The 19,766-nt window shown below is 45.4% G+C and overlaps 1 protein-coding gene across 6 annotated transcripts; it reads right to left on the bottom strand.

The window, feature by feature from the left end:
* Positions 1-1,488: 1,488 nt before the first annotated feature.
* On the bottom strand, positions 1,489-18,867 carry LRRC8A (leucine rich repeat containing 8 VRAC subunit A). Of its 6 annotated transcripts, none has more exons than XM_041474841.1 (5): positions 18,659-18,762; positions 17,209-17,334; positions 14,998-15,070; positions 6,412-8,575; positions 1,489-3,613 (listed from the first exon to the last, which is right to left on the bottom strand). In XM_041474841.1, the coding sequence occupies exons 4-5, from the start codon at positions 8,566-8,568 to the stop codon at positions 3,338-3,340; spliced, it is 2,433 nt and encodes an 810-aa protein (XP_041330775.1). In that variant the 5' UTR covers positions 8,569-8,575; positions 14,998-15,070; positions 17,209-17,334; positions 18,659-18,762; the 3' UTR covers positions 1,489-3,337. The 6 variants fall into 6 exon arrangements, with proteins under 6 accessions (XP_041330775.1, XP_041330774.1, XP_041330771.1 ...); XM_041474840.1 differs by lacking the exon at positions 14,998-15,070 and adding an exon at positions 8,983-9,135; XM_041474837.1 differs by lacking the exons at positions 14,998-15,070; positions 18,659-18,762 and adding an exon at positions 18,781-18,867.
* Positions 18,868-19,766: the final 899 nt, after the last annotated feature.

Genomic DNA, 19,766 nt, shown 5'->3' with positions numbered 1-19,766 from the left:
GAGAACAAGACACTGACCAGGGCAGTGACTGTCTACTTAAACTGAATGCTTTTTGTGAATGCACCAATCTTTGTCAGAAATAAACCCCCTAAGCTTCAGTCTGATGGAAACTTGAAGGAAAATACACAATATTCATGGTTTGAATACTTGCAAGTGAGAATGGATTGTTGATGTAAGGACATCCCTGACAGAAAAATTTGAGCAATCCAGAAAAAATTTGGGAAGTTACTTGCTCTGCTGTGGGTTGAGTTTTGCAGCAGTCCTCAGTCATAAACATGTTCAGGACTCATGATCTAGATCCTATCCTTGGAAGTTTTAAAGCTTTTTCCATCTCATCATACAAGACTGATACTCTGGGATCAAAAGAGAGACCAAGCAGCACATGTCAGAAGTAAATAATGCATGTTGCTGTCTATCAGAGTGACAATGTATTTGTGGCACCTGCATTTCCAGTACAAAACATTATCAGACTGCTCATCCCCATTCTGGCACACAGGGAGGTCTCAAGCCCTAGCAGCCTAAACCAAAAGAGTTTGCTTGGACTATTGCAAAAGCAGCAGAAAGCTGGCATTTTCATGCATGATCAATTACCAGCTTGTCTTACAATTGCTTTGCACACCTCAGGCCCAGGGCAGCCTCTACTCAAGAAGCAGCAGGAGCACAGCACTGTGACTTGGTCAGGAGTTGAAGATAGTCCCTCTCTTCTGGCAGAACAGCCTGTTGTTCACCCATCCTGCTGGGATACAGAGCTGTTCAGGAGGCTTCCACACTTCTAGAAGCACTGCAGCATACTTTCAGGAGCTGCTTATAGAAACTCTAACCCAGCTGTGCAAAGTTTAGATTGTATAATTAAAACCACACCTGGAATCAAGAGTCAAAGCACTCATCTCCAATCTAGACATCCTGGAGACATCTCACTGCTCCTGTGAGCCAGGTGAAACTCCCAGGAACTGCTTTGCCCTTCAGCCCTTCATGGTCTAAAATACATGAGCAATAAAACAGTCACCCAGTGGCCTTGAATAGCAGAGTTCACATCTCCATTCAGTGGCCATTATTCTCCAGTGCTATCTTTTAGCACAGACTAAGTTAAAAAAGCTTCCTTCACCATCCAAACAGCCCCCACATCCACCACAGGGAACTGACTGGAAAACAGCATTTCTGTAGCTAAGCCTGAAGCCATTCCTGCTTTACTCAGGAAACAAAGCCCACCTAACAATTTCTGTCCTTTCTGTAATCCGAAATGCTGGGGCAAATACAAGTACAATCCAATCAGCATCAATCCTTCCCCATCCTTTCAGCTGTGGCCCCAGCTCTAACACAATTTCAAGACACTAACCCTATTAGAAGCCAGAAAAGCTTTTACAGTACCTTGCCTCCCAGATGGAGATTTAATTATATTATCCCCTGGACTGTTTAGACGCTTTATAATGAATGGACTAAGGGAAGCAAGATTTACATTTTTCTTAAAAGCAGTTTTATAAACAGATCTCCTGATTTTAATGTAGCTTTATTTAAGCATCTGAACATCAATAAATCCAGAGTCCAGTTAACATTGTTCATGGTTTCAGCATATTTAGTATATATATATTTCATATCTTACATCTGATGAAGAGAGCCACACCGTGCCTTATTGCCCCACCATCCACGGGATCACCACAAGCCAGGTGATAAGCCAGGGCACTCTCTGGCAGATTGTCAGGATTCCCTCTGGAGCTGGATGTAGCTTCCCCCTTTGTACACAAGCGAGGTCTCCAAACTTCTCATGCTCCAGCTTGCAGCACTGCACCTTGGAGCTGACCTGTTGGTCTGATGCAGAATATTACAACCAAGACCTGTAGGTCCAGGCACCTCCTCTTCCTTCTGATGGAAAAAGACCTTTGTGTCCCAGAGGCATCTTAACCACCCCACCTTAAGGACACGATAATCAGTAACTGCTACACATTATCTACCTCTGCCAGCCCAGAAGGTTGAGGGGCTTTTTGACAAATACCACCAAACAGGTCAAACTTGTTTCAGTAAATGCTGCTCTGTTTCAGGAAGTCAGAAGAGCTCAGTTCACAGAGGATTCTCATTCTCCTCAACACTGAGGGAATGAAAAGGTAATGAACAAACAAGAGGACAAGATTTCTTTTCCAGCACCAGGTTCAATCAGCATTAGCCTCTTATTTAGGTCAAGAGGTGTAACAGGAACTGACAGCTGTTAAAGTGAGGGGAACAACAGAAGAGAACAATCAAGCAGCTCTCCAGACTGCGTCCACGAAAAACACTGGCAGAGCACTGAACAACTTAATTCAACAATTTAATTTTGGGGGAAGGCAGAATGGGGGACAAGAGGTGCAGAGGAAACCCAAATTTCCTCTCCAACCCCATGAGAGCCCCTGACACACTGGCCAGTTTTACAATTCTACTTGATATGCAACAAAATATCAGCAATTAAAAAGCAACTTGGAACTAAAAGCCAGAAGCAACTCAATGCTTCTGAGAGAGCAGACTGGACAGTCCAACTGCTTTTTATCCAGATCTCCCACCTGCACTATAACCATCCATTTCAGAACAGGCTAAAGCTCTGGAACTGTGGCAGTTAGTGCCTCCAGGACATCAGGTTGAGAAGAATGCTGTGACCTACTCACCCAAACAAGTGACTTGAAACCGTTACAGTAGTGCAATCTTAAAGGTTTGGTTCCTTCTCCAGGGGCAGAGGAGAAGGTGGGGAGTGTGCAAAGAGGAAAGAAAATTAGTAAAAAAAAAAATTCTGCCTTCAAGCAGCTGCAAGATGTTTATCTCCCAAATCCTAATGCCAGCATCTAGATAAAATCAGCTGTCTGTGTCCTATCCCACCCCAGTCTGGGGGCTCACTGACTGAATCTGGGGAGCAGCATCAGCTGTCACAGAGATGGAGGTTCAAGAGGTTTCCTTGTCTCTTGATCTTTGCTTGCAGGACACTGGACTCCCTCAGTCCCTGACACATATAAGCCCTATTAGGAGTAATGCAGCAATCCCCACATTCATTTTCTCCTCCGTTCAAAGGTCATTTCTTCTCACCAGCACCATCCACCTCACCCCAATTCCTGTCCAGAAGAACAGCAACACCTCTAATTCCCCCTGGGCCCTGCTCAGAGGCCATTAATCTGTCTTGATCCTCATCCTGATCCCAAGCCTCCCCCATCCTGCATCTGAGGCAAGAAGCTGACTCATTCAGAGTCATGTTTGTCAAGTACTCCTTGGCCAGTTTGATAGTGATTGGAGTGGAGAAAGGGGAGCATCTGGGTGAAAGGGGACTGAAACGGCCTTTTGCTTCCTTCTAGTTGATCAGAGGCTTTCCCCTTTTCTCAGGGGTTCACGCTTGCTCTTTGTCTGCCCTCCACAGGCGCTCTTTGACTTCCAGGGGCAGGGTGTTGAACAGGTCCTCCTCCACCACGAGCCCACTGCGTTTCAGCAGCGGGCACTCTCCCAGCTCCACGGGCAAGCACTCCAGGCGGTTCCCCCGCAGCTCTATCTGCGACAGATTGGTCAGCTCTCCCACCCGGGAGGGCAGGGACTGCAGCACGTTGTTTCCCAGGTTCAAGGTTCTCAGCTTCCTGCACTGGAACAGCTCTGGTGGGAGACTCTCAATCTGAAAAAAAGAAACCAACCATAGGCAAAGTAACCAACAGACACAGACACGCCTTCACAGGTGACCACAAGCCAACACAAAGCTCCAAGGTTTACAGAGTCATTGTTTTCAATCGTCCACTCCTCCTTGAGTGAGCTCCTGCTTTCTGAGCTTCCTGCTTTGGGTGCTCCCAGCACTCTGATTGTATGGATTCCTCTTTTAGACACTGCACTAGGTACACAAGATCACCAGTGGTGGTGGCTAAAGCAGATATTGTCTCCAAGGCCAGGATCAGACAACCAGAAACCTGCTCACAGCTGGCCTATACTGCCACATGCTTTCATCTGTATTGGCTTCTTTCCATCCCAAATCCTTCATTCTGTCATTGGATCTTAGCTCCTTTGCTTTAAGACATCATTCTACAGTTGACATTACACTGAACAAAGACTGGATCAGCACTTCTAGTTGGGCTGTAAGGTGACAGAGATTACATGGGTACAACCTCCTGGCCCTGAGAACTGGGAATCTTCTTCCATCATTTCTGTAGGGCTGCGAAATGTTGCAAAGACTTTCTAGGCTCCAAGTCCCAGAGGCTTTTTACAGTGCCAAAAATACAACAACAAAGTCACCAGTTGTTAGCTTTCCCAGCACCACCTTCAGGTAACCATGAATCACTAATTTAGTAAGCTTTATTTCTAGCAAATCCTTGTAATAGTCCAGTCTTCCCAAAGAATTTCTTTCTATGGCTAAGGTTTAGCAAACACTAGGCTAGAAATTAAATGCAGCAACTCAGGATCCTCCCCTTAATACAAAGTCTCAGCTTGGAGGCTATCATTTGCCTTTAAAAGCAAAAATTGCTTTTCTAAACTCAAATTATGTAGCATATCATTTGTGCTAAATTAGCCTGTAATCCATTCTGAACGAGGAGGAATCTAAGAAAAAGCCAAGATGAAACCAGACCAATTAGAGACATTTCAATGCAGTCATTGTTACTGGTACTGGAGTGTTTTGCAAACAGCAACATATGATCACAGACTCTTGAAAATAATAGAGTTATTTGAGGGACAAGTATTGGTTTAGGAAGGAAGCAATGTGTTAGAACAGCCTGCTTTCCAGAACAGGACAGTAGTGCCAGCCAGCTCCAGAAGTCTCTATTCACTAAGACTGCTGAGCTAGGAGAGGAGATCTGAGATAATTCCTGGCCTTGGGAAGTGCCAGTCTACCAGTCCTTGTGTTTCTTGCTGTCATCATTTACTGGGAGTAACCAGGCTGTCAGTAATTCTGGCTTGCCCAGGTATCTAGTACAGGCTGGCTGCTCCATGGGGTCCTCACCACCTTTTGTTTCTGAACCCCCTGGAGCAAAGGCTGCTCCAGCTTTCCTGTTGCATGGGTTTTTTTTCCAGAGAAATGGGTGGTGGCACACTGTGCTGCAGGAAATGGAGCTGCCTCTAACTCCACTCATCCAAGAAATGCTCCACCCCAAAACTGCAGAGGATACACTGCAGATTAACCCTTGGGAAGCTGTGCTAGGAAGGCTGCCAGAAGGCAAACGGTGCAGAATTATTTGAGTTCTGAACAGTAACATACCACAAAGTTTACCAGAGCTTCAGCCACCCACACAAACAGATGCATAACCCTCCAGTGCCAGGAAACCCCAGTGAGCAGATGTTCAGCTGGAATTGCTGAATGACTGCTCCTTGTCTGCCCCTACTCTGCAGAGGCACAAGCTTTCAGACACTAACCTCAAAATATGGCTAGAGTTTCAGGAGCCCTGTCTAATACTGAAATACACTATCAATAAAATACCTGATTTGAGAGCACTTCTGTGAAAAGCCAAACTACACTCAAGCTGTTCTGTGTCTCTCACAAGCAATCTGGCAGTGTTCAGCCAGGAACAGATCTTGCCAATAGCAGGAAGGACCTTAATGTATGACAGTGAAAACCAGCACTGCTCCAGGACAATTCTGCTTGGTCCCAGAAGAAACCTAATTATCTGTCTGCATTTTGTACTTATGTCAGAGACTCCTTCAACTTAAAGTGATAATAAATTCAAAGGAACAAGTCTCCCAGGAATTTGCAGATGGAATGAATGAAAGCTTCAGCTTTGTCAGACATGGTAAATGAAGTCTCCTAAGTCTTAAATGAAGTCTCCCTAAGTCTTAAAGAAACAAAAAACTAGACATGGGTATAGTTTGCTTTAAGCAAATAAACATCCTCCAACACAAGCCAAGAAACATCTTAGGGTAATCAGGCAGCAGAGCAAATTTGGTCATCCTCTCTTATCTGCCCTGCACTTAGACTGAAACAAAAAACACACATTTACAAGACCAAACTATGGAGTAGTCCCTGCAAATACAAAGTACTCTAAGGAAAGCTGTCAGCCAGACATGCATTCCCTACGTGGCTGCTCCCACAGTGTATGTAGCATGTCTGAAGTAGACAGCTTTAAGCACATAGTTTTAGATTAAGACTACAGTTTCTCAGAGCTCCATTTTAAACCCAAAATCGATGTCAAACTAGAGACTGCATGCTTCCAACTGCAGAGAAACAACTTACTTGCAGGGTTTCTAGACTGCCTCCAATAGGCACTTGGAAGCAGCCTCACTGTTAAAGAGAGGAAATGCAACAGGACAAGGACTCTTAGAAGACAGGCTTGCCCTGGAGCTATCTGCAGTGTTTGGCCTCAGATAAACCCCTCAGAGAGCTACAAACGCAGTGCCAGTTGTATCTACAGACCATTGTAGCATGTTTAATCACACAGATAACAGAAGTGCCAGCACTATTTCCTCACACAGCAACTCAGCTCTTTGCTCACTTACCCTGTTGGCTGTCACAGCCAGATTCTGCAGGTTTTGAAGAAGTCCAACATCTGGTGGTATGAAAGTTAAGTTGTTGTGGCTGAGATCCAAGTACCGAAGTTTTCGGCAATAGAAGAGCTGGGTAGGGATCTTTTCTATCTTGTTACGGTTCAGGTAAAGGCGTTCTAAGTTGGTCAGGTTGCCTATCTGCATGGGGATGTAGGCAATGTGGTTGTACCACAATTTAAGGCAAGTGAGACGATGTAAGTGCTGGAAGCTGATGATTTCCTCAATAGTCTTTAGGTTGTTGTCCTTCAGGTCTATTTCCTGCAGATTGTGGAGGCTAAAGATAGAGTGAGGAATGCGTTCCAAGTCACACCGGATCAGCTCAAGCTCTGTCAGGTTGACCATCTTCTTAAGGCTGTTGAGGACAATGAGCTTGGTGCCCTCATTGTTGATGGAAAGCTTCTGAAGATGGACACCAACATCTGTCACCACCTGCGGCAGTTTGGTGAGGTTACTCTTCATCCTCAACACCTTCAGCCTCTTCAGCTCCCTCAGTCCATCTATCACAATGTACCGGTTGTTTTCAGCGCTCAAATTCCCTGTCAGGTGAAGCTCCTCTAGTGTCTTCAGGCTATAAATCCAAAGAGGAATCTCCTTAATGTCTGTGAACTTGATGTGGAGAGATTTCAAATTCTCCCTCAAGAAGGCAAGGGCTGGGGCCTCAATTTTGGCAGCTGTGTGGTAGAGCCACAGTTCCTTAAGGCTGGTGAGCTGAGCAATGCTGGGAGGAATAGTGACATCAGGGATAAGCTCCAGCTTCAAGACCTCCAACTCAATGAGGTCAAAGACTGTGTCAGGAATGCCACTCAACATGAAAAGATGCAATTCCAGCTTATCCTGAGAGTTTTTGGTGATCCTCTGGCGTAGTTTCTCCAAAGTCCACTCATTGTTGAGGTTCAGCTGCCGCAATTTGTTCTCACTCACCTCTGACAGAAAGACAGCAAAGCGCTTGGAGTAGAGGGGGTCGTACTGATCGATCAGATGGAGCATAAAGGCAAAGTCATTTTTCACATCAGGAATGTCACTGTAACTGCTCTCCTCTCGGATGGACTCAAAGGAGTATTTCTTGAGCGACCGCCTCAACATCCACCACAGTGTGTACATGCAGATCAAACCATAGAAAATCACCAGACTGATGTAGAAAGAAGCCAAGATTTTGAAGAGAGTGGCCAAAGGATGAGCACAGCGGTACATCCTGTAGCCAGTCAAGCTCTCAATGTCCACTTTACAATCTACATCAAATGTTATGTTGTTGACATAGTACACAGTATAGCAAATTATCAGAATGAACTTGATTACTTTGATTATGGTCTGTCTCATGTACAGGCGATAAACTATGTCTCCCTCTTCCACATGAGTACGGAACTTTTTCACTTTTTCAAAGAGTGCTTTGGCTTGCTCACCTTCCTTTTTGTCCAAGACACCAGTCTCAGACCTGTCCACAATCCCTTGCTCAATTCGAGACTTTGTTCTCTGCAGCATGGGAACAGTGGCTTCCACATCCTCACTGACTGTGGAGGATTTCTTGTCCATGGAGCCATTCATTTTTCCAAATGCTGGTTTGGTATCACTCTCTTCCACTACCGTCTCAGACAATGCTCTCGTTGTCCATGGAGAGTCAAAACACTTAAGCAAAATAGACACAAAATGCTCCAGCTTGGAGCTGGTCCTTGGGAACTTGAACCAGAAGTTGCTACAAGCCAGAAAGATGAGGGTATGTAGCAGCACTAGATAAGGAAAATACTTGGCAAACCAGTGAAGACGGTTCTCGTAACACACCGCATCCACGTAGTTGTACTGGTGCCGGTCCAGATCGTATCGGATCCCCGTAGGCCCCGAATCAGCAGAGGGAACAAGGCTAGTGTTGTAGTAGGTACGCTCTGGGGCTGCCACTGTCCATCCCCTGACAGAGTCATTGCAAGAGTCTTTGGTAACCCATTTGCAGGGCAAACAAATCATTTTGTCCTGGGTGACCTGGAGCGTCCCTCCGAACACGGCGATCATCAGCATCACTATGGAAATGTAGTCCGTGAAGACGTCCCACCACGGCTTCAGGATGCGATAGGCTGGCTGAGTATCAGCGAAGTAGCGCAGCTCGGTGACTGGAATCATGATTCACCTGGAAGCAAACCAGAAACAGCTTTAAGGGTTTTGTTCTGGTCTTCAAGAGGGCATGAGAAATCACATGTTAAGTGCTGGCATGGCAAAACCAGGATTAGCCGAGATGCAATTTCAAGTAACTGTGAGACAAATGAATGAGGCTGCCTGTGAGTCATTTGCAACAGCCCAGACATGAAGTTTGTTCAGCCTTCCCTGACAGACAAATTGTCACAAAACCTCAGAACTGGTACTTATTGTTAGCAGTCTGTGGGGTAAGACACTCAAAGAAAGCTCAGAGGGACTTAACTCCCTTGACCAGACCAGTACTTGGAAATTTACTGTTTTATCTAGGCATTTAATTTCAGGGATGAAGGAATTTGCCAGCACTGTTAGAAGTGATAAAATCTACACACAGAGCATATTTACCATTGGTTTGTTACTGCTTCTACATAAAATTCTGCAGATGTCTGGTTCTCAGATTGCAGGGGCAAGGAAAAAGATCTACATACAATACAGGTATGTTTCCTATAACCACTTCATTGATGCAACTCAATGACATAATGACATTCATAAAGCAAGCTGGAAAAGAGAAAAAACATTGCTCAATATCATGACTTTTCCAAGTAAGTAATTTTGGCTTCCTTCCTTTGAGTTAATTCTCCAAGGAAAGATTAGCTACTTGACTTCTGATAAATTCAGTACTGAAATGCTGTAGCAGCTGGGTTTTTGCCTTATTACAGAAACAGAGGAAGGGGGAAACATACTTCGAAGAATTTGCTTCTCTGACCAACCTAGAGTTCATCTCAGCAGGGATTTAAGTGTCACAAAGGAAACCAAAAGGTTCTGGGAAGCACAGGCCTGATGGCAGTGCTTATTCTATCCTTCAGACTTGCGGATGAAACTTTGAGCAAGCTCTCCAACAAGCCATAGAAAGCCCCAAAGCCTGACTGATCCATGGATAATGGAGCTCACAAAACTCCCCTATTTGACAGGTAACACAGAAGAACATGGAGTCACTGTAACTCATTCTAACGACAGTGAAAAAGCAGTAGTAGCACAGCATCCTTCTAGCACAGTTCAGGAGCAAGACAAGCACTAGTCTTTCAGTCATTTTGAAACTCGCACAATTAAAGTATAAAGGAGAAAACAAAAATTCAAGCATGTTACCCCAAGCCCTAAGATTTCATTTGTACAGATGGTCCAACAAGTCCTGCAGGGCCAAAAGCTCAGTATCACTGGTTGGGACAAAGCCTTCTGTGACAAGCAGGGGTGCCCACACCACCTGCTTTGGTAGAATTCAAGTTTTTACTTAAAATTAACTTCCACCATGGAACTGCAAAGAAAGCCATTCCTAACATGACCTCAAAAAGCACCACATTCCCTAGGGACACTAAATACAGAACTCTATTCTTTAGCTTGCTGTTTACAACAATAAGTGGTCAAATGACAGCTTCAGCTCAGTGCAGCTTGGGAAGGTTTCAAGCAACTACAGGTGATGGATTGATATTAGTCCATCACAAAAGCCAGACTGGGGAAATGCCACTTTCTTTTTGCGGGTAATTTTGAGAGGAAAAAGTGGTATTACCTGTTCTACAAATTCAGTAAAACAAGGAACGGCAAATCTATTAATGATCAACCAGAAAAGTCACAAACAAGGGATGAAAACAGTGATCTAGAGCACTGTCAGAGGAAAAAAATGTCCTGTAGGGCTGCAGAGCCCCTGATAAGTGGCTGACACACCTCTCCAGAAGGAACTGCACTAAACAGGGCAGGAGAACCGTGCAACCACAGGGGAGGGAGCAGGCAAAGCTGAACTTCTGGACAGCACCTGAGCAGCCAGAGAAGAGTGACAAGGTGTTGAAAGCCTCCCTCCCAGCCCTGTGGCTACTTTGCTGCAAGCCCTAGGCACGGCATTTCAGCTTCCTCCTTGGAATACATCTGCCTCAGGGAGAGGAGAGCCCATGTGCAAGATACATTTAGGAAAAGCTGTCTGTGAGTACTACAGAAATAATAATTGCAGGACAAAGCAGGGTACAGAAGCTCTCTCTACACACCAGACCATCTGAAATGAATCCAGCAGTTAAACAGCTACTCATGAAAGAACCTATTCCTTCTACTCCATATCAAGGGGGGAAAATATGGTATCAAGACAAGAGGAAAGAGATAAACATTTGTCCTCAAAGGTCTTTCCTGCCTCTTGGTAGAAAAACTTGTAGGAAGTATCAGACCCTTCATAGTAGGATTATGAAACTGAGATGATCTCTTTACAGGAACTGGGGTCTCACGACGTTTGCAAACATGTGTTGTACTGCTGGGTTTACTCATTTTGCTCAATCCAGAAAATGCCTAATTCTTTCTCACAAGAAATGAACCTTTTACTCACTTTGATTTGTAGCTCAGGATATGTAGGAAGGAAACCAAAAAGAAATTAGCACAGCTGGCTCCCTAGTTCTGCTTACCAGTCACATGGGGTAGGAAATCCCCCTTTACACTGTGCACTTACAAGACAGCTAAAAAAAATCATGAGCATCCCTTGAAACCTATTACAGTTCTTCAGTGTCAGCAATTAACAGGGTGGAGCAGGAAATCTCCTGCCTTCCAGGAACAATGACAGGGGCACTTGGGGAAGAAAAGAACATTGACAGCAAATTACCACTTCTGGTAGCAGTGGAGACCCCATTCAAGTCCCAAAGAGGAACAATAAAACTAGGGGCCACCTTCGCAGGAGCTGGAATTTGCTGTCTTATCTAACCTTATTCCCAGTATCTGCAATGAAAAGGAAAAGTACCCACCAAAACCTTGAAAAAGTAGATGAGGAAAGTCACATCTCTCCTCAACAGATTCCCTGTGCATGCAATTCAATTCTAATTCCTGATGGTTCTACATCAGGAGGTGTATCTTGTCATCAAATGTCATCTTTATTTTGTGAACTCCATCCTGTATTGATTTCAGAACACAATTCTGGTTGCAACATTCTCCATGCTGGATTAGAGCAGTTTTGCTGCTGGGGTGGATGACAACAGCAGAGTAAAAGTGAAATTCTTAGGGCTCATCTCTGCCACTTGATTCTCCAATGCACAGAAGGATTCTTCCCACAAGGACTGGGATTTCCATCACTCTACAGGGAGAAAACACACAGGTAGCTGGAAAACCAACCCTCCCAACATGGGCAGTAGAACAGAGGGATTTACACGGAGGGTATTATTCTGGCACAGGACTGGAAACAATCCTTGAATGAAGAGAGCTGGCCAGAAATAGTTACCTTCCTTGTGACCAAGAGCAAACCAAGATCCCCAGGACCAGCACACTGGAGATTTCAAGCTTCTGTTTTTTGTAAGAGTTAGATTCCAAGACACTTTGTCAGCTGCAAAATACCTGTGAAGAAGATTTTATTTGCCAAGTCATTTCTAGCACACAGCCTCACCAAGTGCTGAGCACAGAACACCTGAATTGAGTGACTGAGTTTATGGACAGCAACAGCTACAGAAAAGGAAGTTCAGTGTCAGAGCAGTGTTGGTTAAGAAGGATCCAAGCTCCTTCATGTATACTTCAAATCGCAGAGCCTTCCAGTTGGAGCTCAGCAACAGCAAATTTGCAGTGTAGTTACCTCTGCCACAGGAAGTCATCAATACTGAGGTTCTGAAATAGTGCTTAAGTTCAGGAACAAGTTGACTTCACTAAACTTGCATAAGCTGATACATCAAAACTTCTCTGTCCAAACTCCTGTCAGCTTACCAGACATATCTACCACACAGTCCCTGAGCAGTCCCCCAACCCCTGCCCCCTCAGAAATGACTTTACATTGGAGGGTTTCAGCTACACCAAGCAACACTACTTTGAGCTTCTCTATATCCAATAAGGAACTACCTCAGGTCAGTTTAGAGCAGCAACATCTGAGATTGTTCAGTAAAAGATCTGTATGCTAAAGCCCCACTGTCATACAACAGGATCAATACAGCCAAGATAAATATGCTCCTGAAATATTTACACATTCCATGTTTGGCTACGACATACCTCTTCAAGGCCTGCAAATTCACCTGGATCCAGATTTGCATCCCACCAAAGACCATCCCTGCCTCAGCCTGCTGGGCACAATCCTACAGCCTCCCCACTAATGCTGAACAGGCTGTCCCAGGTGAAGGACCAGCAGTTCCACACTTATGTAACCAGCCTGCCAAACCTACCCAGCCTTCAGCCAACCATAAGCATCACCAAGTACTAATCCTATGTTTTACCAAACACACCTGGAGGAGAAACATAATCACTCATGTTGGAATAACAGGGACATTCTGAACAAACCACACCTACGCAGTAAAACCAGTCAGAGACAAGATTAAATGCATCTAGCTGACAGACATCATAAAAGCAGCAAGTACCTTCTTAAAGGCTGACAGAGCCGAGAGCATGAATGCTTCCCACAAACCACAATCAACAGAGGTATCAACAGAGTAACTATTCTCTGATTTTGACAATTGTTCTATCCAAAACCATTTAGTTTCAAAAACTGAAGCTTGACCTATTGTCAACAGACACCTAGCTGAACAGTACTTCAAATTCCTGCCTGCAGCTGCTGGCCAGCACATCCAGCTCAGGACAGAGGGAACAGAAACAACATCACTGTTCTGTTTCACTGGCCAGTTTGTCAGCTTGACTCATCATTGCTGAATACTTTATCCAGCGTCCTCTTTCCTCCTCTTTTCTGTTGGCCATTCTGTTACTAACAAAGCTGTTGGCCAGAAAGCACTTATATGCACAACCTCAAGACACATACATGAATGCACAAACCCCCCTGAATTGAAGAGAATCCTCACATTTAGTCTCACAAAACAGTTCTGGGTAAGTAGATGTGGATGAAATTTATGTCGAATCCTGCAACCCTTTCGTTTCATCTACACATATTTTTAATTACCAGTTGATTTAATTTCAAGATTGTGGACTGCAAAGCACAAGTCAAACCCTGCTGACAATTTCTTACCTCTCAGAAGCCCAGAGAAAGAGGGGGTTGTTCAGGTGCTGACAGCATCAGAGGTGGATAGAGGAAATAAAAATCTTGATGCTTTCAAGACTACAGCCCTGATTATTAACGAGCTACAACACGTTACTGTAAGTTTTCAACAGAGCAGAGCTTCCCTCCTCAGCAAGCTGCCACCTGAAATCCTAAAGAAGGGCATGACACAGAGCTCTTTGTTCAAAAATCAGGAAATACAAGAGCTTACTGGGCAGAAATGGGACTGGGAATTTATGTTTCTCCTCCCCCATGTTTATTAGGCCCAGAATTAAGAGGGGGGAAAAAAAAAGGGAGGCTGAAAACAGAGCTGCTTTCAGGCACCCCTCAGAAAACCTTCCAAGCTCTAGAACAGCCACATGATCAGCTGGATAAGCCCAAGACATGAGATGGAACAACTGAATTGTTTTGTCCTTTGCTGCTTAGAACAAACGAGCAGTGAAGCCAGATGCCAAAGCCCTAAATAACCATTATTTTCCTGTATCAGGCCCCTTCTGCTTTAAAAAGATAAACCCCTCCTGTGGGACAAACCTCTTCTGAGGCAGAGAAATGAACACGATCACTAGATGATCTTTAAGGTCCTTTCCAACCCAAACCACTCTATAATTCTACATCAAGTTAAAAGGGTCATTTATCATTTTGACAGGGAGACTGGTGGAACAGCAGCTGCCAGAACTCACACTCCTCTCTCGGTGGAACAGGCAGTGACCCCAACACTGAAAGCAGGGTAAGGTGGTTTTCACAACGTTCAGCCCCACCCAAGCCACATGACATAGCAGGATGAAGTGAACCCACTGCATCACATTGTCTTTATTGAAGATCATTAAAAAGAATAATCCACCTACAATAGGGGTAGTATTTTATCATCTTTACACCTACCCATTAATTGACTCTGTCAGATGCAAGACTCTCAGTCTTAAGCCTAGTGCAACAGCTCCTGTTTACCATCACACAACCATGCGTGTCCTGACAAGTACAGGGAAGAACAGCTGCACCACCAGAACAATCCAAGCTAGACTTAGCTTGGCCTGCCACATTTTCTGCCTCCTGACAGTGTTTTGCCCCAGCTGCACAGAACTGAGCACAGTCTGTAGTTACCAGCATCACTGACACTTGGGGCAGGGACTGTGTGCTGGTGTTGTAAATTTAAGTCCATCAGATGACTTGCAACACTGATGTAAACCAGAGCAAAATGGCTGTGTCAGCTTATAAATTATGAATGTATATGGCCACAGGCTTCCTATCCAAAATTAATTTTCTCTTTGCCATAACAAAAATGCTTCAAGGACAGGGCATGGAACCTTTCTTGGAAAAGTACGGCTGGCTTCCTCCAAGAGGACACAATGAAGCAGTTCCTGGTACTGCCTGATACAAGTGATTGCATTAATTCTGCTGGTAACTGCTCAAGAAAACCAGACCAGCTCCAAACAACTCACCAGATGCAGGAGGGGGCTCTTCAGCACTTAACTCCAGCACTGAGAGCTGGAGGAACCAGCTGCTCTCAGTTCTCTGTGGGAAGGGTAGACACAGCAGAGCTTTGGCATAACTAACAACAGATAAGAAGTCAACACTAAATTCCAAGTGAGTACAAGCAAGGATAACTTAATTCATTGATGACAGACTGTCACAACACACACAAATCCATGGGTGTTACCACAGCTATTTTCAAGCTCCAAGAGATGAGCCAGTCAGGATGAAAAACGACACAGACAAGAGCAATGCAAGCCAATTAAGACATCAACTATCAACACACTATATTCTGCCCCAGTCTGAACAAAGAGGAGCAAGAAACCTCTTCATATATTCCCTATAGGGCTTGCCCTCAGAACCACCAGCTCCAAAACTGTGACTTCCAGTCAGAACATTTTCTGACTGTATTAGTTAATAAAAAACAGACCACCTCACCCTGCATCACCAAGGCCTGATACACCACAACTCTAAAGGAGAACCTGTTAACTAGTCCAGCACACATCTTTACTGTGCACAGAAGTAGGCTGAAGCTACAGGAGCAGCAGTCACTAGAGGAGCTTTGTGAACTGCCAAGGTAATTTTATAGCAGGTGTTAACAATGTTTGGTACACAAGGTGAGGGCGAGGGCAGCACTGTTACTTCAGCCAGGGGGTCAGGACTGAATATCTTTTAGTTTCAAAAGCAGTTTCACAGCAGTGGGAAGGGTAGCTATAGCCCAGCTACAGGAACTGGATTTCAAGTTGCAATACAAGAGGCATGCACCACATCAACTGTTCAAGAAAAAAGCTGCTTGGAAGCATTCACGATACACTCTCCAAAGCATGCAGACTGCTGAATGCCTGTTCAGTATTAGGGTGCATATCCTAAATTGAGCCTGGGTTTGAAAACACTTGTAAAAATGCATAAAGGGAGACTCACCACACTGCAGCTGAAGACTCTGAATTTTAACCATTACCAAAACAACAGCTGTGCACACCTCTCCTCACTTTAATGAGCCCCACACAGAAATCCTAATAAACCCTTCTCCAGTGCCACTCACCAAATAGTGCCCCTCTATTTTCTGAGACACCAGTTAAGCTCAGTTAAACACAAACAGGCTTGCTTCTGAAGAACTCTACTGAACAAAAACCTTCTTTAGTATTTGGAAAAAGCCTGCTCTAATCACACAGGAATATTTTGAAACATGTGACCTCCATTGCCTTTTTTTAAATTTAAGTAACACAAGGGACCTTCAAACCACAGACTATCTCTCTTCACTGCCTACAGCAGTTACTATAATGTAATCAGCTTCAGAAAGTCACCACTGGAAGGCTTCAGGCACTCACATCTCAAGCCTGGCAACATTAGCTTTTAACACATGGCTTCTGGCATGCCTTAAGGAAATATTTATGCATGTTGTCTTTAACCTACAAGAATTAAGAGTTTTCAAATACCATGACAAAGTTAAAAAAAGAAAAGGGTCAGTGAACTGCCAGAAGAGCAGAAAAGCCTTAGGGGTTTCTTCTGTTCTGGAATCAAAACACTGCACATCTCTGGTTAGAATACAGCCAAGCTGGACAGAATTTCCCATCGTGAAAATGGGCAGAGAACTCTGCAATCCCTTTAACCACTGCCTCAGTGCAGAACCAAGGAAGCTGAGAGATTCCTATGACTAGTTTCTGCCATTGCCCAACTGACACCCACACAGGTGACAGGTGAGTGCACTGGGAAAAGCTGCCTGGAGACACCTGTACAGGAGGACAAACATCACCCCATGGGAAATGGAAGGGCACCCCCCAAACCAACAGCTGTTCCTGCTTCTCAGCTGCATTCCCTTCAGGCAGCAGTCACCAAAACATTTACTGGGCAGCAGCCTCTGTATTTACTGTTAAGTGCAGTGACAGGTCAGGGTTTATGTGGCCAGGATTTAGTTTTATGGGTGACAACATACTGTTATATTTTACTTTTTACAAGGCCCAGTTCCTTTGTCATCTCCAAGCTGGCTAAGGGCTTCCAGAATTTAATTAACACTATCACAAATACCACCACTCTCCCCACCACTGTCTGACCAACCACCTTTCCTCAATATCAATTATCTCATGCACTGTGCTTTGCATCTGTGTTTAAGCAGGATCCTGGGGTTTTTTTTTGGTTTTTTTTTTTGGCTTGACCACTCAGAGCTGGCCCAGAGCCCTCACCTTGCAGCAGGGTTCTGCTATCTGCACGTCAGTTCTCTGTGCTGGAAGTGGCTGATATTCCTATTTGCTGGATCCCGAGCGAGTGCTGAAGCGCTGCACTCCCCACAAGCCATGGGAACAGTTTCCCTGAAATGAAACACAGATTATCAGCAAAAAAGAGGGGATCAAGTTCACAGAGGGACATGTAAAAGCTCAGCAAACAGTATCTAAGAAGCCACAAACAACTCAAAGGGTCACTGGGAACCAGAAAGAGACATGCTGATACCTAGAAATACGGCAAGAACACTAGGAGCCAAGCTAAAATCAACAGGAAGGAATTTCCAGCATATGTTATTCTAACAGAAGTTACCAAAAAGCAGGTGTTGCAGACGCAGCCAAAAGAGATGCTGAGTACTAATATCACAACTAAGTCTACACAAGTAGAGGCAGAATAACAAATCATTGTCTGATAGGGAAAGAGATGACTTTACTGCCTAATTTCTAGTCTGAAAAGCCTGATCCACTTTAAATATTACTATCAGGGTATGAAAAAACATAGACCACATTCCTAACCACTCAAAATTCAAGCAACTGCCCCCTTCGCTCATGACATGGATCTTCTTGAAGTAGAAGCAGTTTAGCACCATCAACAAAAATTACAACAGGGCTGGGTTATTTTTTCCTTCCTTCCTGCATGTCAGCACAGGGCATGGGAAAACAGGCAAGGGAGCAGATCCTTAGAGGGATCTCTCAAGCATCCAGCCTCCCAGCCATATAGGAGAGGACTGCGGAACATCGGAGAGCACTGTGTCAACAACGGGGAGAAATGAGAAAGAACAGACATCAGTGGGAGAAAGTCCAACCCCATAATGTTGAAGATGTGCGAGGGTTCATTCCTCTTGATCCCAAAGTTACCATTCGGGCTGACAGATTTTGAAGCAACACCCTGGAAACCAAAGCTATTGCATTTTAGCCGTACCACAGTGCCGCAAAGGCAGCACTAGGAAGAGAGGACTCTCTGACCTTCCCCCCGCTCCAGGCAATGGGTACCAGCCTCAACCCAGCACACCTCGGCACCAGCCCCCGCCGCTCCACCGCGGCTTTCCGGACACAGAAAAAAACATCCTCTGGGAGATATAAATAAATCCCACCGCGCTTCCGTCCGCAGGTAACGAGCGGCGGCGTCCTCCCCTCGCTGGGGGACACTGCGCACAGCCCGGCCCTGCCTCGCCCCACAGACATGGCGAGGACCCCCCTGCCCCGGGCGGTGTGAGAGCAGGGCCGGCGGGACACGGAAGAACCGAATCGCTGCCCAATTACTCAGCAAATCCTTCCTGCTCGCCGCTTCCGAGCCCCCTCAGCCGCGCCCCCCCGACCCGGTGTCCCACCCCATCCCCTCCGGGACATCACCTCACAGCGGGACACGTCCCCACAGCCCGCCCGTGGCGTGAGGGGAGCGCGGCACACCCACCTGCCCGCCGCGGCCGTGCCGGGAACCCACCGCACCCACCTGCCCGCGACGCCCACCCTCCCTTACGCCGCTCCGGCGCCTTTTGTCCGCCCTGCCCGCAGCGGCCCCACCCCGGATCTGACCTCACCCGGCCGGCGCTGCCACCATCGCCCAGTCCCGCCGCCATCTTGGGGGCGGGCACGGCGACACAGGCGCGGCGCCATCTTTGTGCAGGGCGCGCTGCACGGGGGAGTGGGCGGGAAGAGGGGGGGAGAGTGAGGGCGGCGGCGCCATCTTGGTGGCGGGCAGCGCTCAAAATGGCGCCAGTCTTAAAGGAGCCGAGCGCATCCAGCTGCTGAGATGTTTGTGGTGCCTGAAAAAAGTGATTCACTGGTAGTTTTTTTTACTTGTCTGACGCAATGGAGGACACTGTGAAGAATAATTTCTTTTAAATGCATAAAGGATGGTTCAAAGGCATTAGTTGTAATTTTATTAGTGTACAGCAGGCATTTCTGAGTGCTTAAGTGCAGCCAATTCTAACTTGTCTACACCAGTGATGTCTGTAACAATAAAGTAAGTACATCTCTGCCTTTCTAGGAATATTATAAGTCTTACCAACTTCCTGTAGCCACAGGAACAGGATCTATACCAGAGGAGCTGGGATCCCAGTGCCAGGACATAGGGCTGTAGACTCTTACCAACCCAGTGCAACAGTTTTTTTGTTTGATTAATAAATGATTGGGACATAATTCTTAAATAAAAATTACCTGAAAAAAAAAAAGAAGGTTGTAACTTTCCTTGAGTTTCACAGTAAAATGTACAAGGTGAGATGTGTCCTTTACATCACTGACCTTATCCAGAAATTTTCTGCTGAATTTCAAGAGGGCATGAAGGTGAAGTTTCATTATATTGATGGACCAATATAATGTCTAAATCCTGACAGAGAAGGTGGGCGCTTGTGTCCATCCCTCTTTCTCCCTACTCTTCCCTGCCCATATCTCTTTTTCCTTGCAGGACCTTTTACCCTCATATCCACCCTGAGCCAGTTCAACTCATGGACCTGACAGAAAATTGGCCACTTTTCTGCAAAAATTGGCTTTTTGCTAATGTATCTAAATAAAAAAGCTCA

This window comes from Pyrgilauda ruficollis, unplaced genomic scaffold, assembly GCF_017590135.1.
Source record: "Pyrgilauda ruficollis isolate IOZ18807 unplaced genomic scaffold, ASM1759013v1 scaffold34, whole genome shotgun sequence".
NCBI lineage: Eukaryota > Metazoa > Chordata > Aves > Passeriformes > Passeridae > Pyrgilauda > Pyrgilauda ruficollis.
This window is presented reverse-complemented; position numbering and strand designations above follow the sequence as displayed.